This window comes from Polyodon spathula, chromosome 30 (assembly GCF_017654505.1).
Source record: "Polyodon spathula isolate WHYD16114869_AA chromosome 30, ASM1765450v1, whole genome shotgun sequence".
Classification (NCBI taxonomy): Eukaryota; Metazoa; Chordata; class Actinopteri; order Acipenseriformes; family Polyodontidae; genus Polyodon; species Polyodon spathula.
In genome coordinates, this window is record NC_054563.1 from 4,543,745 (window position 1) to 4,566,856 (window position 23,112).

The 23,112-nt window shown below is 36.6% G+C and overlaps 3 protein-coding genes across 7 annotated transcripts; 2 read left to right on the forward strand and 1 right to left on the reverse strand.

Annotated features, from left to right (window-relative positions):
* Positions 1-395: 395 nt before the first annotated feature.
* On the reverse strand, positions 396-12,181 carry xrra1 (X-ray radiation resistance associated 1). 3 transcript variants are annotated; one of them, XM_041232979.1, is made up of 18 exons: positions 12,041-12,181; positions 11,298-11,436; positions 10,518-10,702; positions 9,963-10,034; positions 9,143-9,215; positions 8,960-9,057; positions 8,618-8,751; positions 7,954-8,058; positions 7,264-7,484; positions 6,738-6,793; positions 6,235-6,351; positions 6,001-6,094; positions 5,790-5,908; positions 5,351-5,647; positions 4,991-5,135; positions 4,447-4,562; positions 3,870-3,975; positions 396-3,395 (listed from the first exon to the last, which is right to left on the reverse strand). In XM_041232979.1, exons 2-18 carry the CDS (start codon positions 11,428-11,430, stop codon positions 3,184-3,186), a joined length of 2,283 nt encoding a protein of 760 aa, XP_041088913.1. In that variant the 5' UTR covers positions 11,431-11,436; positions 12,041-12,181; the 3' UTR covers positions 396-3,183. The 3 variants fall into 3 exon arrangements, with proteins under 3 accessions (XP_041088913.1, XP_041088914.1, XP_041088915.1); XM_041232980.1 differs by having other exon boundaries at positions 11,298-11,406; positions 12,041-12,180; XM_041232981.1 differs by having other exon boundaries at positions 7,333-7,484; positions 12,041-12,180.
* A 141-nt stretch (positions 12,182-12,322) lies between these two features.
* spcs2 (signal peptidase complex subunit 2) lies at positions 12,323-17,724 on the forward strand. 2 transcript variants are annotated; one of them, XM_041233136.1, is made up of 5 exons: positions 12,323-12,408; positions 13,838-13,921; positions 14,501-14,661; positions 15,410-15,544; positions 16,106-17,724. In XM_041233136.1, the coding sequence occupies exons 1-5, from the start codon at positions 12,370-12,372 to the stop codon at positions 16,290-16,292; spliced, it is 606 nt and encodes a 201-aa protein (XP_041089070.1). In that variant the 5' UTR covers positions 12,323-12,369; the 3' UTR covers positions 16,293-17,724. The 2 variants fall into 2 exon arrangements, with proteins under 2 accessions (XP_041089070.1, XP_041089071.1); XM_041233137.1 differs by having other exon boundaries at positions 12,343-12,408; positions 13,841-13,921.
* Positions 17,725-17,794: 70 nt separating this feature from the next.
* LOC121302853 (sialidase-3-like) lies at positions 17,795-22,599 on the forward strand. Of its 2 annotated transcripts, none has more exons than XM_041233134.1 (3): positions 17,795-18,860; positions 20,135-20,356; positions 20,907-22,599. In XM_041233134.1, the coding sequence occupies exons 2-3, from the start codon at positions 20,153-20,155 to the stop codon at positions 21,897-21,899; spliced, it is 1,197 nt and encodes a 398-aa protein (XP_041089068.1). In that variant the 5' UTR covers positions 17,795-18,860; positions 20,135-20,152; the 3' UTR covers positions 21,900-22,599. The 2 variants fall into 2 exon arrangements, with proteins under 2 accessions (XP_041089068.1, XP_041089069.1); XM_041233135.1 differs by lacking the exon at positions 17,795-18,860 and adding an exon at positions 18,867-18,965.
* Positions 22,600-23,112: the final 513 nt, after the last annotated feature.

The window sequence follows — 23,112 nt, forward strand, 5'->3', positions numbered from 1 at the left end:
AAATCATAAAGGGTAGTTTGGGCTGAAATTAAGGTATAAAATAATAAGTAAGTTATCCTTTAGAGTCCGAGCTATTTTCGCCTGTTTTACTGTTAGATTTGTGGCTGTAACTCTAACTGTAAAGGGTACAGGTACATGTCATACATTAATCTGCACACACCTGGCTTCCACAAAAAAAAGTAAATAGTCTGAAACTCACCCTCTTCAATACAGATAACAAAAACCACAGAAAGAGCCACTTTTTAGAAAAACTATTTACTGTTTGTAAAAATTTTTTTAGCATGGACAGCTCAAATCTGTAAGTGTACATTGGGAACATGGACTTTTATTTATTTTTTTTATTTTTTTTAACAAATTGGATAATAAATAAAGGAATTATGGCCATATATAAAAAAGGGACCAAAAGCAACCCCCCAAAAAAACGGATTAATTCAAAATGTGCAAAAGAAAAACAAATAAAAAATAATTTAGTCCTAGGCAAAGGCCATGGTCACCAGCAAGGTGGTGACCATGGCAACCTAACTCTGCTTGTCTCGTGCATCTGATCCACAAACACAAAAAACATATATAAAGTTTATCAGAAAATAGGTCAATTTCTTATTTTGTAAAGATTTTATTTGAAAATGTTTGTTTACTGCATCGAGATAGGTCTGTCTTACAGTGCAGCAGTAGCATTGGAAAAACCATTCAAGACTATCTCCTGATATGGTCATTTACCGGAAATACACTAATAGGACCTTGTTTTAAAGCTGCGATTCTCCTCTTTCCAACTGTCTCGCACAGTGCCTGAGTAAGAAGAGTTAAAGGGCCAGGTTGCCGGCGGGATATTTAACATTGGGCGGACCCTAAAGAATTAACTGACTTGGATAAAACAAGAGATTTGCTTTCTGTGGTATATGTAGTCATTATATTCAAAGGGATATGCTGTTTTCATAGTCCGGTTTCCATTTTAAGTTGTGGAAATGCTGTTCTGTTTAATCACTGCAGGAAGAAAAATTATTAGTTTTGTCTTGTGAAAAGAACCAAATGCACACCTGCCATTCTTTTTGCAGTAGGCTAATAATCCCAATGCAGAGTATAATCTATTTTATAATATTTTTTTTCCTGTTCTTTACAAAAGACAGCCTTTGTTAGGTTTGTTAGAAATGTATTATTAATATAAGATGTTCCGATTTTTAAAGAGAAGCATGTTATTGTTTCATTTTCCATGGACTATAGACACGTAGTGGCAATTGCTGCTATTCCAAAATGGAATTGGGAGCAGTAAAATCTATACTGGGTAAGAAAGTGCGCTGTTAAACCGAGATTGGGCTTGTGGGGTGTTTGCTTATTTTTTTAGACTCCGATTGGCACGAATCTTAGACTACCTTAACTAAGGTAGCATTGAGTAAGATGAGAGCTAATTTGAGACGGAACCCAGCCAGCGGGGTAATAATTGAAGACGCAGCTTGCACTGTGTTACTGTGGGGTAAATTGGGTTTGGATGTTTTATGGAAGTCACTTGAAATGTCCCGTTTGCAATAGGTTTGCATAACCAGCACTTAAAATAAATGACAAGGAGCATTATTAAAAATTACAAAAATTACTTAACGGAATACCTTCTAAGCATATCGTGACATTTGTAAGGTCCCTTTTGGAGCATTATGTTAACAGTATATTGGTATAAAACAAACAGAAGGTTAATGTTTTAAATTGCTGTGGCATTTGTATGTCTCCTGTTTACCCTTTTCAACCTTGCATCCTCATTTGCACCTGCAAAAAAATATTCATAGACTGGGAAGTAGCCCCACTGGTCCAATAAACTGCTCGGGAGCTCTTAAAAGCCTTTTCAGCTTCAGTGGAAGACACAGGCAGTGGCTAACTGTCTTCAGTATTAAATTGAACAGACATGCTTGGTATGTATACTGCTTAACAAATAATGGTGTATACAAAGTTATTGTACTGTTTTTGCTTTCCTGCAGTTATCAAGTTACAAAGATGATTAAAACAGTGTTCCAAAGGGCTATCCCCAGATTGTGTTTTTTCTGTTTCCAATGTGTTTTGGAATTGTGAACCAATAATGGACTTTGTTAATCTCTAGAATGTTGAATTGAGGTGCAGTTAGTCGATCTAATAGCCATTCCCACATGTTTTCTTTCTTCAAACCTTTGGAAAACAGTGAGGTCTTATTGAAGTATAATTCCTAAATGTATATTTAAGTTATTGAGGGCTGTAGTCTCAAATTGTGTGTGTGTGTGTGTATGTGTGTATGTATATATATAATTATATATATGAGAGAAGGAAAACTGTAGATGAAATAATTAGTGCCAGTAGAGGTCGTTTACTGTATATGGAAAATAAACTTTTTGTTAAAGCTTTAGCCACTGACAGCAGGAAAACCAAAAAAGCACTACTGTATAAATAAATGTAGCAAGTTTTGATTCAATTAGGAATTGGAATGCAGTATGTCCTGTGCTGACTGGATTGGCAATGATATTGTATGGAAACTTCCTGAAGTTTAACCAGGTCAGTGTTTAACATGACGAATATATGTAAGTCCTCATGAAATGTGTTGTTTTGGAAATGGCACTAAATAATAATTCTGTAATTCCGTGACCACATACTAGCTTGTAATGTCATTGCATTTGAGCATTGCATATTAGTTTTACTGTGCTGTTAAATAGGCATGTAACACAGAGACAGTACGATTATGTAACTAGTAATTAAATTAAGTTCTTTACTTAGTCAAATTGGGGTTTGTTTTACTTTCACAAACGGTACATATTACATTGCAAAGACCTATTGTGAAGTAATGGTGGACCCCATTTCAGGAAAAGAAAACTAACCTTGGGTGCCCTAAGAAGAAAGTGTACAACAAATTATCTGAGAGGAAGTGAATAATTTGAATGTCTTAAACAAAAACATCCATTAATGTAGTGGGTTTTTTTTTCCATTTATTGATAATGTTATGAGAATTCAAATAAGGAAAACTACTGTAGGAAAGGTTCATGTTTTCATAGACCAGTCCTGTTTTAAACATAAGAAAATACACAAGAAAGTGGAACGTCCTTTTAATGATGACTTTTTTTTGGGGGGGGGGGGGTAATAGAATCAACATGCTATCAGTTCGATTGCAATATTTATTTATTTTTATTTATTTTTTTCCTCTAATCCTGTACAGTGCTCCAAGTAGGCTTGCACATTTCAATGCTGGAAACAGCCTGATGAGTTTTGGTTTGTTTCAGTCTTATTTTTGTTGATTTCATGAAGAGCCTCCTGATTCTGATTCTCAATCTGAGCAGCAGTTTCTACAGCAACAGTGTGAAGTTTTACATATTTTATCTGCAGCTCCTTCAGTAAACCCAGAGCCTCATCGTATTCCTTCTTTTGGGACCCTTTGTCCTGTAGAATGGTTGCTGTAAATACAGATTTTACAAGTGCATTTTACATACAATATACAGAAATTGAACAATGCCTAACAGCTTTGATATGTGGCACACAGTTTTGTCAATAAGCTGTCCCTTCCTTGACTAATTTAATGAAAACTAAAGCCCTGGCATGTATCCTGTAACATATCGCAGCTGTATCTCTCTGTTTTGTTCAAGGTGGGCAAGATCGCAGGTCTGACAGACTTTGAGGGTGATTAGTTGACAGGTGCTTCCATAGAAGCACTAATTACAGTTTTTCAAATGTGACGACTCTTTAAGCCATTCTAGAGAAAGTGGTCACAGAATCCCGTTAATTTCTTGAAATCTAGTGCCATTGGATTAGACAGCTTGGAGAATCTAGCCCTTCGAAATAGCTAAATCTGGAAGAAACACATACACTTAAACAGCTCACAATGTTTGCCACAGCAGATCCAACACAGATTAAGAAACTTGGTACCATACCTAACGGAACTTCGCTTGTTGTTTTCCTGTCCTTGACTTTGGTTAGCAGTTCTTCTACTTTCTCTGCTTTGCTTTTCTGAGGGGGTGGAGTTATTGTTCTTCCCAGCTAAAAATAAATATGTAAAGTAAATATAAAGTAAAACCACTGATAATGCATGGGTGCTTGGAATAATAATAATATAATAATAATGGAGCTGTTCCATAAACTAAGAGCAAAGAGCAATTTTCACTTTGGGGTAAGCCAGTTTAACCTTCCCTGACATTGTAAATTCACCTAGTTATACATGCAGCAAGGGGATTTTAAAGTGTCAGGAGTGGTCTTACAGTGGTGCACAATGTGTGGTTGACTTTACTAATTCACGTGAAACTGACACCTAGGAAATAAACAATCTACAAAATTATTACGTAAATTTTTTGGGGGGGGTTTTCAGAAATGTCCTGTCCCTATTTACTGTATTTACAGTAGATGGGGGATTAAAGACATGTCTTAATTAGAATATAAGGCTTTAAATGTCATTTTTACAAAGCAAACAGAATTGACAACAGTCACTCTTAAGTTCTGCCCTACACAAACTACCTTTTTCTCCTTTGGCATGTAGGGTTTCTGAAGACAATCCAACCTAGCTTTAGAGTCTCGGTAAACAAGGAGGTTCTTTAACGCATGTTCCAGTGCTCTGACGTTCTGCTGAATTCCTGGTTTGGAAAAAAAAAAATAATGCAAGGAATTGTTTTTTTTGTTTCTTTGAATAAAATTTTTTAAACTAATGGTTAAAGGATTTTGCTGTGGTATTCATGTATCAAGACCAAAAATATGTGGGTTCATTTGCAAATTAAAAACAATGCTCTTGTACCTGGTCTCATCCCTACCAAGCTGCATGTGAATGTGTATTTGAGTAGGACTTTTTTATAGCATTTTACAGCATTAGAAAATCACCCTGGACTAGATTTGTAGATTACCCATAAATACAAGAATTTGGTATAATCTAGGTGGATTCCCTCGTACTGAAAAAAACAACCCTTTTACTTTTTATAAATTGTCCCTTAAAATATGAACTTGCCTTGCCTTTGCTGGTGTTTAGAAGTGAAATAAATTGATTACTCAATGAAAAACCAATACTTACCAACAGGCTCAATAAACTCAGGATCTGGCCTTGCATCCAGAAGTTCTTCAAACCCTTTATATTTGTCTGGCACAGAAACTTGCTTCAAATTTAGATTTTTGCTCTCGAGTACCTCCTCGTTGTCTGATTTGGGATGATCATTTACCTTCAGAAATGTGAGAAGCATTACCTGACAAAATGTCTGGGGTACAAGCCAGTAAAAATAACTATGTACAACTTATAAGCTTAACAGCATTTGACCTTGTTGTTAAAAAGAAACCTGGTGTTCATTTACAGGCGGTTTCAGTCAGGCACAATTCAACTGAAGTGTCAAATTAACACCCTAGCAACACCAACCATATGTTAAATATCAAAACACACCTGAGTCATAAAGAATGCCTCTACATGCTGGTCATCAGTTGTCAGTTTGCCTTTCTCTTGCTCTTCTCCTGGCATTCTATCCCGATAATTTTCCAAGTCCTGTTCTGGTTCATGAGTTTCCTCGCCCTTCTCTTGTGGAGGACCTGGAATTGGTTTATATTCTGATACATTTTGACCCTTCTGAGATTCTGTTGCTTCCTGTTTTGTATTGAGATATCCAAGCTTGAATAAGAGAGAGTCAGGAGAGGCTTGTAAAAATAGGGGCTGTTTAGGGACCTTTGGGATCTTGGTTTTAACCTGAGGAACAAAATGTCTTGAGTTACTTGTGGAGGACAATTGGTTCTTTATATATATATATATATATATATATATATTTTCAATACACAGCATCATGGCAGTGAGAGTTAAAACTGCATTGCAGTTTGCTAACATTAATGACCTTTCGTTTAGGGTTAACAGGCAACACAATGTGTGGCTTCTCCATTCTGTCTGCCCTTTTCCTCTGTATCTGTATGCCCAGTTTGTGCTGCAGTAAGCTGGTCAGTAATGGAGGGTCACCTGTAGATAGGGTTAGGAGAAACACAGTTAAAACCTTTCAAATGGGATTAGGATTTCTGCACAGTGAGTTAGTGAATGATGTGTTACCATACCACTCTTCTGGGTGGTGAGAGGGTTTCCATGGATCACAAGTTCATTCAGGGATGGAAAGAGAGCAACAGCTACTAGCGCCTCTTCCTCTGTTATCTGAGAACAGAAACCAGAGAGGGGAGGGTTAAAAAACAAACCCTTTTCTATGTCTTTATACTTTATCATGATTAAAACATCCAGTATCTTCAATGGAAAATATGTCAGTTTATCAAGCCCCATAAACATATTTGCAAAACCTTATTGTTGGCCAGGCTGAGGCATCTTAGTTCTGGCAGAGGGGGTTGGAATGCCTTCACAGATTCAGTTCCCAGGCCAAGGGGTAATTTAAAATCTCCATCCATGTATGGGACCCCCTATAAAAGCAGAATATTTCAAAAGTTAGGGTTACAATTGAGTTACATAACAATGCAGCTTCTAGTTATTAAATGGGTTCTATAACCAAGGCTTTTGTCCAGACTTTAACTCTGATCAAAATCATTTCTTTTTTTCCCCACTGCACTGGATCAATTTTCCTGTGCAGCATATGCAAAATACTAAATACTAAAAGAAATTTAAATAAATAAAAAAAAGTATTTTTCAGTGTCTTCAAATTTAACCTCTTGAGTATCCTGATAGATAGATAGATAGTTTTCTGTCAAAAAATGTTGTTTACTCAAGTCATTTTTTTATTTTTATTTTGTTTTGTTTTTTTATATTAAAATATATACAAATGTAATGAAACAGAAGGGTTTAAACTTACCTGAATATTGCCCATATCATTTTGAGGTAATGAAAACTGTGGAGAAAAATCAGTATCTGAAACAAAGAAATACGCAATGAGATTCTCTCTATCAATACCCACAGGTTGAGCTGCAGGAAATTCCCCAACTTTAGAGCTGCCGATAGCCCAAAAAATTAAAATTATCACCAATCATTATAATTACTATTCCATAAGCTCTGAATTGAAAAGAGAAATTCTGTTAAGTGGCTCAGTTATGTGCCAGATTGTGATGTCACTGTTTTCCAATGACTTTGAGGTTGACAGGATTTTCAGGATATACTAAGCTATGGTTTTTCAATCAGTTTACGTCAAACGAATCAATAGTGAGAATAACGTGTGGTAGAATCTCAATATGGTATAGTGATGTCATGAATGGGGTTTGTTTGTGAGGTGTCTTGAGCCCTAGATGTTAAAAACCTATGCTCTGATTGGCTGAAATCTCCTCAGCAGAATAGTCATTATAAAATATATTTTGCTGTATGATGTGTGTACTGTCATCACAGACCCGCTATGCCAATATTTCCATCTGCGACTGTTAAAGGTTTGTCCATTCTCTTTAGGTCTGTGATCAGACCTTTCCCGTGTTTCACTTCTTGTCTGGGCTGCAGCCTCTCAAATCCGCCCTGTTTTTCCAAGACAGGACTGCAAACGTAATTGTATTGATCCATCTTCTGCACGTAAGGGACCTCAGTGATGCCGTTTTTATCCAGGTTTAAGTACTTCAAACTAAGAGAGGGGGAGATGAAAAAATATATATATTAAAAGACGTACACATGCTGAATGGGATCAAAGCTTTTTGCTCAAATTCTTGTCACCATAAGCATCACCAATTACAATTCTAAAATGAGCAAGAGAAAACACAAGTTTCTTTCTAGATTGGTGCCTGTATAATGTGCATAGTACTAATCTAGCCCATACTCTTAAGTAGACTAGGTACCATGGGGGATGCATCAGCAGACATAAGGTATATAGATAAAAAAAAATGTGGATCATACGAATAGATGGAATATAAATATTAACAAATGTGGACTTGATCATAAATAATTGATTACTTGCTTAGAAATCAATAAATGATTTGATTTAAAATGATACCTACATTTACACCTCTTATTGTAAAGTGTTTGAGATTTGATAAGATTTGTATAAATTACAGTATGTAATGGAATTAACTCTGAAAACTCTAGCAGAAGGTTACCTTTTCAAGTTCGCAAGGCTTGCAAATACTCCTGGGTGAGACAGCTTGTTGTCATCTAGCATCAAGATGCTAAGAGACCGAAACCGTGGAAATAGGTCAGCATTCCTTTGGTAAAAAGAAAAGAACATATTCTAATTTCTGTTCTTCCTCTTTCCAACCAGCTACATAAGACCAGCTCACTATTAAGTCCACTCTCTTGTCTGTCTTAAATCTCCCTCTTTTCCTGATTTTAACCTAGCTGCTAAACTAGCATGATTCACTTTGCAGTTAGTTCAGTTTGTGTTGACACACTGATGTTGTAGTCTTTTGAACTGTTATTTAAGAGTATTTTTGTTTCTAGTGTATACAGTACAATATGTATTATTGCATGGTGTATAGCTAAAAAACAATGTTCTTCAGTAAGACGCAAGTAACTTCATATACTATATTACCTATACCTTCATATATCTATAATAAATAAACCAGATACGTGGTTTCACATGACGTGGGATTGTGACCCGGGTAGCCAGAACCCGGGTAGGAGTGCCAGTGTGAAAGGGGCTTAAGACATAATACTATCTGGCTTCCTCGGGGCTGGTCTACATAAGACTGGAAATATAAAAATAAAAAAACAAGAACAATTTACAGAGAATCCTGTTTAATTTATTATCAGCATTTAACTTACAGCTCTGAGGAGGTCACATCAGGAGGAAGAGAGTGCAGCCCGTTCCCAGTCAGGTAAAGCACTCGGAGACATGGACACAGACCCAGGGACAAAACGTCATCTGAGGTCAAGTTATTGTAGGAAAGGTCCAACACCTACAGAACATTTTAAGCTAGAGATGTTAATGTAGTATTTTTTTTCTGCAGTAATGCTACTTTCAGCCTCAAAAATATTCTAAATGGGGCCCTTGGGCCATGCAATTCAATTCAATCACTTACTTGACATTTAAAAATGACTGTGCTCATAGAGATATATCACTAGGCAGAACAACGCATATTGCTTTATTCAATATGAAATATTTACCTCCAAATGTGGAAAATCTCCAACACTGATTTTCAAATTGCGGAGGCCATTGACTGACAGTTCGAGTTCTCTTAAGATTGGAAATTTTCTGAAAGGCTCTAAGAATTGAGAGGTATATTTATACTTGTGGGGTGCTTTCTTAGAAATCCAAATGAATGCAATACATTACAGTATTAAACTTACCAAAAGTCAAAAGGTTTCCTGCAGCATTAATATAGGCAACATTGTCAAACATTTCAAAATCTTCTTCTTTAGCCTGGGTAACGGAAACAATTTTAAAGTGGCGCCACACTTTCTGAAACTATTACACATATTTAATGACTCCCGGGTATATTTTATGCTACGAAATCTAACATACAGTATGTGTACAAAAAAATTAAGTTCCAAAACAGGCATCTTAGCTGTATGCAGCGGACTCAATTCTAAATCGATAGCTTGTCAACTGCAGGTTAGTGGACCAAGGTTATGTAAGTATTAACAATTTATTCTACTAGCTTAAGACACCCAGGTTATATATAATGTATTAACAACACAAATCAACCATATGTGCGTAATCTAAGGTCTCTAATTTGTTTACGCTACTGAAAAGTGGGACAGGTGTACAGTTAATTGTCTATGTAAAGAAAATTCTCAGTTTCTATGTCTTATTCTGAGGATATCTGTTACACTCGCAGATGTTTCTGGGTCCAATGCATGTTACTGGCTGACAGCACGTCATTCAATAAGGGAGCAACTGGTTGGACCATGACAGGAAAGAAGTCATTGAAGGGGTGACAAAGCAAGTGCAACACTAACTGAAAACAAACAGATATTTCTTTAATCAAGTGCAGTAACAGATATCATGTTTTAAAATAAAAAAGCATGGTTTATTAGACTGGGCATTTGAGACCTATATAATGAAGGGGATCACTGGTAATTACTTCAGCTACAAGCCATGTTACTTTTACCTGACAAGGATACATTGACCCATTCCCTACTTGTTAAAATCAAAACCATGTCATACCAACTCTAGCTTCCTGTGGCTAATATCAACAGAGCACAGGTCAGATGCATCCTCCACATAATGAAGTTTCATCTGAAAAAAAGCATATAAATAGAGATCTAACTTTTAGGGAACCAGCTGGATAACCAGAATGTTAATGCTTTTGGGTAGTTCTTTTTTAATAGCCCAGAGCGCCATCAATCTCTCAAATAATGTACACCATTAGGTACTAAAAGAGAGATTTTTCCAATATAAATTGTACTGCATGTTTAATAACCTATTCTATGCGATTCAGAAAGTTTCTAAGTTGTTCATTGACCCTAGTTGGTTTCATCCTACACCAGCATGTCTGAGACCAGTAGATGTGCTGCAATCCACCAATATGAAAATATATATATAGAGAGAGAAAGGAGATATGTCTTTCAACTAAATAACCAATATTGTTACAAAGAGGGCTGCTTGATTATTTTGGCTAATGGAGACTATTACAGTTTTCATTCTAAGTTTAAAAAAAAAAAAAAAAATTACTGGTCTTGCTTTTGAGCACACCAAGCTTAAAATGTGGCTTTTACTTACCAAGAAGAATCCATCCAATATGTTCTCCTTCAAGTCTGCTTTAGTGGTTGTCAGAGGCAGGCTGGACTGGAAGCCCTGTAACTGATCTTGTGGTCTTACTTTTGTGTTTGAGTGGTTGCCAGTTTTCCCAGCTCTGTATTTTTGGTCCTCAGAGGTTCTATGTGCAACAAGCCAATGGCCAGCACCTAAAATAATAATAATTAGTGTTATATTAACGACAACAACCAAAGGCTCTGCTTTCTGTTTTTATGCCAATAAAAACAAGTCCAATATAAACATGTTCCCTCATAGCTTTAAATAAACATGTGGTAAAATGTCTATAATGAATATATTTATTTCAGGGTACACTTGAGCAAACAGAAATCTCTAACAGCAGGTCTTGTTTTCGTTTTTTCTTGGCTATGTTACAAACTGATTGTTCTTAAAATACACCACCCAAACCTTTTTGCTATAAACATTTTTGGTTGTAATGCTGTGTTTATTAACATTTGTGGAACAAAGTTTTCTGATAATTTAGTTTCTATTTTATTATTATTATTATTAACATTTCCCAGTAAAATATTCAGTTAATGTACAAATGTAGAGTAACATATTATTAATAATTACATAGATACACTGATTAATTATCTCCAAATGCGATATATACTGTACAAATGGTAACCCATATGCCCCCTTTCTGATGACGGGATGGTAAGGGTTTAAATCTGGCACATTAGTTCAAATGAAACAATAGTTTTTTTGGTGATAGTTTTATTATCCTGGTAAAAGCAGCACAATTACCTTCTTCTTGTTGTCGAAATAATGTCCTGGCAGGGAAGCAATTAGTTGGGAAGCTTGCTCCATCATCCAGTTTATAAAGGTTAGCTGCAGCCATTCCTAATGCACAAAGCTGAGATGGATGTCCCCAGATCATTAATCTCTGTAGGACGGAACTCGTCTTGATTTTGATGAACGTGTTATGAAAGGAGTAACTTTGGGGCTATGTTTGAGTTTTTATCTGAATTTATATATACATAACAAAACATTAATACTAACCAGGGAATGTCAAATGAAAATACAGGATGCACTGTATAGTATAACTCTCTTTATATAATGAACCAATTACATTACCTCAACATGCTTATTGACAGAATTTAAACAGGTTTAACTAAGAAAGGCGTGGGGTAAGCTTATCTTTATATGCAAATGAACAGACTGAAATTTGCATTAAAGCCCATTTAGGTTTTGTCTATGCCTAAACAAGAGTAAGTACTTTGCCATACAGGGGCGAGAAGTATGACTTCATAGTGCTATAAACATTACAATGTACACGCACCAAGTCTAGTCAAAGACAGGATATGGGTAGACAGTTTACCAGATGTAACAAAAATGCATTATTGCAGTAATCCAGCAATAATGCAAATTACCTCGAGCAACGGAAATTAGTAGTGGAGACGCATCCAAATAGCTATAGTACATAAGATTTGGTTTGTACAAATCGGTACACTTTTATAAGTTGGGTAATTTGGGTAAAAAGGAATTACCTTATTTTATGACGTTGTTTTATGCATTATTTACTCTCTTGATTCAACCACGTCTGCTCTTAATATCTAAACAAACTCAACGCGGTGTTGCAGCAGAATTCCGTATCCTAGCGACGCCTATAACAGTAGGCAAATTGGGAATTGTAGTTTTGGATAGAAGCGGCTATAAAAACAACTACAAATACCAACGAGCCTTTAATAAAAGTACTTCACATCTCTTCCGTCTACGTCGACGACCTTTTCCCCTTCCCGCAAGAGGATTGGTGTGTTGAGAGAGCAGCAGTAACCAATCAGAGTTCCCCAAGTCACTGCGAGAGTAGAAAGAAAAGATGGCGGCGAAAAATGGGAAGAGTGTGTTGACGGTGAAAGTAAGACACGTATTTATAAGTTTATTATTTCATTGTATGTCTTTAAATAAGGCGACGGGGTACGGTTGTATTAGTTGTTAATATATGCAATGTTTTTTGAACAGTTGGCATTTGTTCTCACCTTTCTGTTTAGAACTACGGTAGTAGCGTCCGTGCTGAACGATACGTTGACTTGTCCGGCCGCTATTCATTCATGCTGCAGATCGAAAACTTGAGATGCTGCACAATTTGAAATATCATTTTTTATGAAACCTATTATAAATAAATAACTAACCTTTATAAAGCTTTGTGCACAGCAAGTGTATGTGTAGACATGGAAGACGGCTAATTCGAGGCTGATGTTGAATTTATTTATACAAAATACACTAGTTTTCGTTCCTGTTAATGTATTGGTTTGGTGTAATTGTTATATTTAATATTGTTTTATGTTTGTGTTCATCACGCTGACCTGTACCTTCACTTTAGCAGATAGTCATTACGGCTGCGAAAACAAACATATGGCGCTTTTTATGTTGTGTGTGTGTTTTTATTTTGTTTATTGTATCTCGCATATAGAGGGTTGATACAATTTCATATCAAATGGTAACATTATTATTGTCGATAGATGGCAGAACAACCTTCCAGGAACACCTTACTGGATTAGGTTCAAATCTAATATGTACATGATCAGTTTATTTTAGTATCCATGTTTCTTATTGAAAGCAACCTTTTGGGGGTTTCTACAAAGACTGCAGTCAGTAAGAAACAGAACTGCTGCCAAGTAATTTTAACGGTTTTCTCTCAATATTTTAACATCTGCCTTTTATTTAAAAACTATTGTCAGATTGCTGTGTTCAACTTACCGGCTTATAAGTTCTGATACAAACAGGTTATTTTATGTATTTCATTGTAATAGTTTAATTTGTTTTCATCACAAAGCTCTATACAGTCGTTAACACGGGTGTTTCAAATCTGACTCCCACCCAAACGTATGTGTATCTTATAGAGTTGTTCTGCTGAAGGATTTAAATAGCAACACCAGTTTGGGTAGGACCTCCTACATTTGATGGCACATTTTAAATACCATGATACACGGCAATTATTATATTCAGAAATTATTGTTTTGAGATTAATCTGTTATTAGGGATCTCCCCAGAATCCCTTGTTTAGAAAGATACGGGGTATTAATGCTTGTGACAGAGTAGCCGTCTGCGTGTGCGTGCTGCATTTTCTGCTGAGTGGCAGGCAGGGGGTCGAGACCTAGGTAGAAGTTGATACGCCCCCTGCAGGTGAACAGCATTTATTTACTGAACAGCTCCAGTGACACTACCAGCAATGGGAGCGCATGGAGCACATACAACACAATGTATGAATAACAATAAATATCAGAACTAATCTTCTATGTTAAGCTTCTGCCTAAAGCTACCCATTGGCCTCCTTTTTCTTCTAGTGGAAGATTGAAGAAAAACCTGTGAAAATCGATAAGTGGGATGGAGCCGCAGTGAAGAATTCTCTTGATGATGCTGCCAAAAAGGTGGGAAGCACGTGTAGTGGAAAAGTTTGAGACATGTTGGCATGTGCATTGATTTATCATGTCTGAAATCTGTACAGTGTCCTGATTGTTTAAGCCTTATAAACAAGAACTGTGCTGTACATTTATAGTATCTACTGGTATTGCAAATAAACAAAGACCACATTTGTAACAGTGTTAAACACTATTTCAAAAGACGTTATTGAAATGATAAATAAGGCAGGTTAAACATTGTTATTTCAGGGTAATGTACTGTTGTAAAGTAATGGAAAGCTGACTTCTAAGTAATATATATTTTTGTTGGATCACCAAGCTGTCGCTCTTGCAGACTGTGGAGGAATAGAAAACACTATTTAAATGGATTTCCCCATTGTTTTGCTTTTACATGTCATTTGAAACTTGCTGCATGCCCTATTGTTCAATGAAGAAAATGTGTTCTAGGTACTACTGCTTCTTTATCCTTTCATAAAGTTGCTGTAATTATGTAAAATAATCTAATTAATACTGACATGCTTTTTTTAAAAGTAGACGCTTGTGTTCCCTTTCTACGGTATTTCTGAACGGTAGACATTTGTTCCATAGGTCCTTTTGGAGAAGTATGGCTACACAGAGAACTTTGGCCTGGTTGATGGGCGGCTACTCATCTGCACAGTCTCCTGCTTCTTTGCAGTCATTGCGCTGGTTTGGGATTATTTGCATCCCTTCCCAGAGTCCAAACCAGTCCTGGCATGCTGTGTCATATCATATCCTTTTGTAGAAAATAAAGAAACAAAATAAGATTGTGAGATTTTTTTTTTTTTTTAAAACGGTGACAATCTTCATTGCTTGTCTTTCTTTTACAGGCACAGGAAGTGGTATGCTGTGGTTTACCTGCCAACTGTCATATTAACAGCTGTGTACAGCCTGTATGAGTCTGTTTACTCGCTTAGTAACAGCCTAGAAGTTCACAGTAACACTTAAGTACATATATATATATATATATATATATATATATATATATATATATATATATATATATATATATATATATATATATATATATATATACACACACATACTCTCAATTTGATCAATTGATAAACATCAGACTATTTAAGGCAGGTTTCAGGAGTTCTCGTAGTGATGGCCAGTGAAATACAGTTGTGTATTAACCAGTAGTAACAATGCAGCTTGAGAAGGGAAACTTTTTACACAATTGAACCTGCTCTGTACAGCATAAAACTCTGGAAATTATTTGCATATTGAGTAACTGTCTAAATAATGGCTGATGCCTTTGTAGATTGCTTGTTTGGGTCATTTAACAGACATTGAAAGTAACATTTCTAAATACTTAAGTTCAATTACTATACTATCGCCTCAGACCTTCACAATTATCCGGTGAAACTAACAAACATGGGGGTTGTCTCTTCCTTTACTGTGTTTATAAATTGGGATTATGATGCTAGCCTTGCAGGAAGTTTTGTTTACCTTACTTCCTTAACGTCTTTGCACTTATTTCATTATGATGGGGATTCTTACCTTGTACACCTCGTACAAAGAGAAAAGTATCTTCTTGGTGGCTGTTGAGAAAGATGCAGCCGGTATGGACCCTGATCATATCTGGCAGTTGTCTTCAAGTCTGAAAAGGTAATTGAATTTAATCTGTATGTTTTTGTCATAGATCAATCAAAGTGCAATGGATGTGCAAATACAGCACTACCCCCTTTTATAATGCTTTAGTTAAGAGCCATAGTTAAGAGACTGTGCTGTTTGTGCTCTGCAGGAATGCAAGTTCTAGTGGTATGGCATTCTATGGCAAATGGACGCGATGGCCATGCTGTCTTATAACTGGTTTGGCAGTATAAAGACCCCTGTAACAAGGAACATTTCATTCTTTTATTTAAATTAACATTTTAGAACCAAATTGTTGGCTGTGTTTGACTCTGGAGTCACTGGTTAACCTTCCAGTTTGTATGGCCTGCAGTGGGGGATAACTTAATATGTACAGCTGACCCAGTCTCTTCTGGTGTAAATGCTTTTTGAAAGCCCTTTGCTCACACTTGTAACACAGGGTCAACTATACATGTTAACCTACTATCCTTGCATTTTGATTAGCAGGAAGACAAAACTTCTCAGATGTGTTTTTGGATGAAATGTGTCCCCGACATTATTCAGAATAAGCACCTTAAACCCATTTTTGTCTGTCAGATTCGATGACCAGTACACCCTCAGATTGACCTTTATTGATGGAAAGACCAAACGGCAAAGGGATATTGAGTTCACCAAGTCTGTGGGGTCCTTCTTTGACGAAAGTGGAATGTTGGTGATGGACATTTTTGAACAGAATGTCTCTAATCTCTGTGGCAGCCTGGCAGCAGAAAAGAAAGTTAAATAAAAAAAGAAAGTGTTAATGTTGTGCACACAGACCTCATAACTTCATCCTAAATGAAGTGAGGATCCTACTGGAAAGCCCATGTCTGTCTCTCGGTTATATTATGCTAATCTGTGGTTCATTTCCATTGCTGCTCTGCAGGAAAAGGGCTCAGAAGCATTTTACTTTCTTTTAAATGTACTTCAAGTGCAAGCAGAATTTTTTTTTTTTTTTATTGTTATTTATAACCAAATTGGAGTAAAATACACTCCCTCCCCAAATTGGTTGCTGGACTGCTAGTGTATATGATTTTAAACTGGACAATTTTGTTCTGTTTGTTTCATAGGAACCAAATGAAAACCCTTAAACATGTGAACTACCATTGAAGAGCATAATAAAACTGCATATTCTGAACAAGCTGTTGATATTTGGTTCTTGTGGAAACCTGGTTTGCATAAAATAAAGGGAAAGGCTCAACAGTAGATCTATTTAGACTAGTAATATGTTGTTTTTATGTACTAAAAGGAAAAACTCATTATGCTTAAGCCAACACCTATGCGAAAATGTCGGTGGCAAAGATAAACAAACCTCACTTAAATACACATTTAAACTGGTGGACCAAGAGTCTTAACGAGAGTGGAGTACTAGAAAGATCAGGCTTACAAAAAAAAAAACCTTCAGATTATTTTCTCTCGACTTCTTTTTTGATGTTTATTCCTCCCCATTATTATATTAAAATATAATTTCTTCATGCATTTGTGAAATGGGGCTTTCAGGACTGTAACCAGATTCATTGTCAGCAATCTTTCCAAGTGCCATTATTTACTTACCCCTGCCCAGAGTTAAAGATTATTTCAATACAGACAACAAAGAGAAGTGTGACAATTATTAGCCAGTATTTGTACCCAGAAATAAGGGAAATATAAATGCAACAGGTCAGTGCCCATCAATATTGTTATGTTTACCTGTCGATATGCCTCATGCTAATAAAAACCCTAAAAGTGGTCCAGGTTGATTTCCAGTAGATTAACTTTGTTAGGCTTTATTTCTGCAATGTTAAAGTTCTACCTCACCAGGTAGTCTTTTGTGTTTTTAGAATAGAGGCTGCACATCTATAAGGAAGGAAAGCACTTGGTCAATGGTGTAATTGGCAAGGCCAGTGGATATAGTTTATTTTTGCTTACTCTGCCTGACAACAGTTATTTTTATTTTTTTTATTCTTTGCGATTCTAAGCAGCATTTAATACTCCTTTATCAGTATGATTATCTTGAACATAAGCTTAAACGGAATGTAAGTTATTGCACTGCTCAGCGGTGTACAAATAAAGTGATAATGGTATTTTTTTATATTAGTTTACTTGTTTTTGTCCACAATGTTACATTCTGCTTTAGGTCTGTTACTTTTTTTTGCTAAGCTTTAAGAGACACTTTTAATAAAATGGAGTGCCAGATCTGAGTGAAAGAGTCTGCCTATTATTAATAATATTTTTGCTGAAACCAACACTGCATCCATTCCTGGGTTTAATAGCTACACATAATTAATGTTAAATAAACTGTTTCTCCAGTTCAATGCACAACTTTTATTAGTAAACCTAGAAACTTTGGTGTGGTTTATTTATGTTGTGAAGCCTGCGATCTGTTAAGAGCCAATCAGACTCCTGGCACCTGTTTATTTCAATACTATACCTAAACCAGGTTTTAAAACCAGGTCTGTGTCCCCGACTAGAGCAAGTTTTAAACCATCTGCAAAACTATCCTTATACATAAACATAAAACTGAACGTCTTTGTCTCAAAGTCTTGCAATGTTGAAGAGTTGGCAGTCTGTGAATGTTTTACCCATACTGCTTTAGTCAGTTGGTTCTGGGCCTCCCAGAACTCCCATGTTAAATAAATAAAATGATCCAGTAACAGGATGATAACATACTTCAGCCATTAAAGGGACATTTAAAACAGCATAAGGGATTCTGTGGTTGCAGTGGATATGAAAAAAAAAAAAAAAAATCCCAATAATTGCCACAACCCTACAGTCAATCTTTGGGACATAAAAACAATACTGAATTTCACATGATCCAGATGGAGGTTAGAGTTTTTAAACACATGCTAATTCTGTTTGTCTTTTTGCTGAATTTGTGCAGTTGTCAATTTGATTAGAAGTACCTGACATCAAGATATTGAATGTAAATACAAAATACACAATTTAATTGTAACAGGTAACTGCCGTGTTACTTTTGCTGCTTACAATCAGAGATAGGTCTGCAGATACATCTTCAGAACTACACCCCCCAGGGTTCCTGTTGGTTGACTTGACGACATCATAGTGGGCGGTATACTGACAGGATTGGACTACAAAAAAAAAAAAAAAAAAAACAACAAACTGTGCTCTTAAGTGAACGGCCAGGTTAAAATACTTATATGAATAATATGTTTTTTTGTTTTGTTTTGTTTTTTAAACAAACACCTGGTTAATTTCGTATCTGCAATTCCCATAACCGTAAAGACACGGAATGCCGTTGATTGCAGTTTTTCTGCCTGGTAACTCGTCTCGGTAGACTTCTGTGGAGGTGTCATATGCTGTAATTTGCAGCTACATGGTAAGGTATTCATCCGTGTAAAATAGATGTACAGCACTGCAGTCTGCATGGTAAACCACGCGGGAAAAAGAACACGATCCAGAGAATCATCCATTCACATTTCAGGTTTCTGCAATTATGCAATTAAATGGTATTAGTTGGAATTATATAATATACGATTGTTGCATAATGTCAGATTTGTATGGAAACGCTGCAGTTGTAATAATAATAATAATAATAATAATAATAATAATAATAATAATAACCTCTTGGAAAAATGTTATTCTTAATGCCTGTTCACTTGTAAATACGCATAACGTACTACTGTGTGCGGAATACTGTGTTGCACTGTACTGTACTGTACTATGGAAGATATTCCATGCCAAAATTATAAATAAATAAATGAAAAAATACATATTGAAATAAATAAACACATTCATTTATTCATTCATGTCTTTATTTCGATATTCATTTATTTTTAATTTTGGCATGGAATATCTTCAATACTGCATTGTATTGCAGAGAAATAAAATTATGAGGGACTGTTCAGAAAACTGATTTGACGCTGTTGACTGATATTTTTAAATGCCCGATTACGTGTATTCTAAAATAAATACATTATTTGATATGTATTTTTTTTTTTTTTTTTTTTTTTTTTTTTTTTTTTTACTAAACAGTGGCGTTGAGTCCCTGTCATAAAGTTCACATGACTTTTATGTAAGCTTGTCTACTGTTTTTTAGACTTTGCCTTTCTGACTGAGTCATGTAACATTTTAGCATTGTGTTAAGACCTGGGTAAAGTGGTTTTCCTGTTATGACCTTTCCATTTAGTTGACTGAAATATGAGAAAAAGTGTGGGGCAACAATGAAACCGCAATTAAAAGTAGCGCTTAAGTTTTGTGAACTTGCTTCTACTTGTGTGTGATGCTGATGAAGCAAGCAAACCTTAACAGTGATATGGTCATGTGATGATATGATCCCTAACAAGCTTTATAAAAGCTTCCACTAGCTTTAACGAGGCATAGTCTGTAACCAGCGTCGTAACCATATGCTGACATTCCACTGAGGTCAAACTCTGGTTTCAAGCTATAGCTGGCAGTATTTATATGACTGCTTGGTATTTACTATTCAACCTCCTAATCTATGTTACAGGGCAAACCAGCAGAGTAAGTGAAGGAGTCTTTCCTACCAGAATTCTTACATGAGCATGAGCATTGATGATGCAAGAAAACAACCAATGTCATCATGTCCTCATAGCTAGTTACAGACATGTGTTTAACCTTCTTGTCTTCCAGTGTAATTTCTTTTAAGCAATGGCCAGTATTTCAGAGCCAGAAAAGAGCCCATTGTTCAGGCAGGAGAAGAATGGAGGGGTCACATACAGAATACCATCCCTGCTCTACCTCAGCACCTCAAACACCTTCCTTGCTTTGTGTGAGAAGCGCTCCACTCCTTCAGACTCAGATGCTGAGTGCCTGGTCATGAGGAGAGGCACTTTCCAAGATGGGTCTGTTCAAGTAAGTTTATTTTTTTAATTGATTTATTTATTCAGAGTAATACAGTGTATGTAAAATGTGCATCTTCCTGCTAAAAGTCAGTTTCATTCACTATGGGCAAGTCAGCAGATCTGACAAGTTTTTGAAAAAGGCTGGTAGAAGCCTCGGTTGGAAAATATCCAAGTGATTTATCTAAACTGTTCTCCAGCATAAGTAGTGAGACCGTGTGGCTTCAGTTCAGATGCTCAAATAATAAGCTAGCTGCGTTTTTGTACCGTTACAAGTTACATTCTTAATTCATTGTCAGTGACATAATATTTGACGTGATCTCCTTTAGATTTATCACATCTTTCTACAGCATGTGCAAGTATTTTGCACAACTCCTTTCAAGAAATCAGTTGCAGCTGCTCGTAAGTGAAGACAGTCTTATTTCCCATACCCTGTTCAGGGCTGTGGACCACACATTTGATGTTTTCATTCCAGTGATATTACATTCTTTGAAAATAAATGTTACCCTGCTGAACAGGGAAATAATATTGAAGCTGGGAGTAACTGTCCTTTTTGTTTCCAGTGGGAATCCATGCAGGAGCTGCTAACAGCACGCCTATGTGGATTTCGCACTATGAACCCCTGCCCAGTCTACGAGAAGAAATCCAGTGTCATATTCCTTTTCTTCATCTGTGTACGGGGAAAAATATCAGAGCAGCGCCAGATAAGAACAGGAAGAAATGAAGCCAGGCTTTGTTACATCCGCAGCACAGACTTTGGAGAGAGCTGGGGTGACATCAATGATTTAACAAGAGATGTGATTGGCGCTGAGGTGGAAAATTGGGCGACCTTTGCAGTGGGACCAGGCCATGGCGTTCAATTACAATGTGGGAGGTTGATTATACCAGCCTATGTCTATTATATCAGGTGCAGGTGTTGGTGTCTGCGCTTCCCCTGCTGCGTCAAGCCTCATGCTTTCTCGTTCAACAGTGACGACTGCGGTCAAACATGGCACGTGGGCAAAATCATTCAAGGGTTAAAAACAGGAGAGGGAGAGTGCGAAATGGCAGAACTTGTGGACCAAGATGGCAAGAGCCACCTGTACTGCAATGCCCGCTCATCATCCGGGCACAGGGTAGAAGCCTTGAGCGAGAAAAAAGGTACAGAATTCAGCAAGCCCCATCTGGCTCCAAAGCTAGTGGAACCGCACAGTGGTTGCCAAGGAAGTGTTGTCAGCTTCCCCAAGCCAGTGAATGAAACAGATGGAAGTAGTGAGAATACCCATTTACAGGCCAATACAGCCAGCAACACTTGGCTCCTGTATTCTCACCCAACCAGCAGGTGGAAGAGGGCAGATTTGGGGATCTACCTGAACCAGTCCCCCTTGGACACGTCCTGCTGGCAGAGTCCTTGGGTTGTCAGTCGTGGACCAAGCGGTTACTCTGATCTGGCTCACTGTGAAGGAACAAAGTGGTTTGGCTGCCTGTTGGAGTGTGGCATCAAGAGCGAGCTGGAAGAGATTGCATTTGTGTGTTTCACTCTTGAAGAAGTGATGGAAAAAGGCACAGGGAAATAATGCCTTAGCTGGCATTTGAATAATGATTCATTCTGGGTGTGGGATACAGTCTTGGTAAGAAAAGTTTAGAATTTTTTTTAACTGCAGGAATTATTTTTTTTTTTTTTTGTATAGTCATGGAATTCTTACCTAATGTAGACCAATAAAGGGTTTCTTTTTTTTTTTAAGTGCCTGAAGTTGGTCACTGCATCATCACCTCATAAGTGGTGTTGCAATATTACACATTCATATTTTACTTTAGATTCTGCCATAACTGCACATCCAGGCTACTGATCAAATATTTGTGGCATCTACTGTATAGTCTGTTTATAATTTATAAAGTTCATTTGCCTGGCTAATATATACAAACATGGCTACATTTTCAGAAATTAATCAGTTTTTTCCCCTGGCCCTGTGCTACCCCTGTTGGACTGTACCTAAAACAATACACTGAAAGGCTGGAATAAGCAACTGTACTCACTAAAAATCTACATCCTCCACTGCAGCTAATGCATATATATGTTGATATTCAATTATTTACTGTAACATATTTAATTGAACGACATATTGCTTTGATTATTTGATTCGTGGAAAGTAAGAAATATTTCTTAATGAAGCGCATGTTGCGTCTGTCAGCGGGATGTTCTTGTGAGGAGATGCTGTTCTGTTATTTTTTTTTTTATAATAGTTTTGTTGCAACAATTTATCGCATTATGTATAGTAGCAATTTTTTGTTAATAAAATACATTTCACATTCCATATATTCTTTGTAGTTTTTTTTTATCCTTCCTGTTTTGAACTCTTGTCATCCTTTGATGTATTCTGTTGCTGAAACAGAGAGCAGCGAGTACGAGATTCTCCCTCTGTGGTGAAGGCATGTGATTTAGTGAACATGGATGACAGAGCAGAGGCAGGATCTGAACACTGCAACATCATTTTTCATTGGTTATTATAGAACGCATTAAAGGAGTATCAGCCAAGGTCTGATGTACATTGTGTTACCTCTTTATTAGTCCAGGAAACCAAGTGAAGCACTTACACTGTTATGTTACATGGTACCCTTAATCGCAGTTTTATGTCATCAGCACAGCACCCACTTATTCACCTGCGAGCATCTAACAAAGGTAAGTTAGCTAATTTTAATCCATCAGATCATTGGTGACACTTGGTCCACAGAATCAGACATGTCAGGTCATGTCAGTTCCATTCTAAAAAAAAAAAAATCCAAATTCTG

What these genes read in the sequence shown, in the direction of transcription:
- xrra1 (XM_041232979.1), bottom strand. Translation starts at nt 11,430, where the DNA reads ATGATCTGGGGACATCCATCTCAGCTTTGTGCATTAGGAATGGCTGCA. An exon ending in TGAGTTTATTGAGCCTGTTG is followed by an intron (nt 4,563 to 4,990) that starts GTAAGTATTGGT and finishes TTTCCAAACCAG; the next exon opens with GAATTCAGCAGAACGTCAGA. An exon ending in ACATGCCAAAGGAGAAAAAG is followed by an intron (nt 3,976 to 4,446) that starts GTAGTTTGTGTA and finishes ATTTATTTTTAG; the next exon opens with CTGGGAAGAACAATAACTCC.
- spcs2 (XM_041233136.1), top strand. Translation starts at nt 12,370, where the DNA reads ATGGCGGCGAAAAATGGGAAGAGTGTGTTGACGGTGAAA. An exon ending in AGAGTGTGTTGACGGTGAAA is followed by an intron (nt 12,409 to 13,837) that starts GTAAGACACGTA and finishes TTTTTCTTCTAG; the next exon opens with TGGAAGATTGAAGAAAAACC. An exon ending in TTGATGATGCTGCCAAAAAG is followed by an intron (nt 13,922 to 14,500) that starts GTGGGAAGCACG and finishes TTTGTTCCATAG; the next exon opens with GTCCTTTTGGAGAAGTATGG.
- LOC121302853 (XM_041233134.1), top strand. Translation starts at nt 20,153, where the DNA reads ATGGCCAGTATTTCAGAGCCAGAAAAGAGCCCATTGTTCAGGCAGGAG. An exon ending in TCCAAGATGGGTCTGTTCAA is followed by an intron (nt 20,357 to 20,906) that starts GTAAGTTTATTT and finishes TTTTGTTTCCAG; the next exon opens with TGGGAATCCATGCAGGAGCT.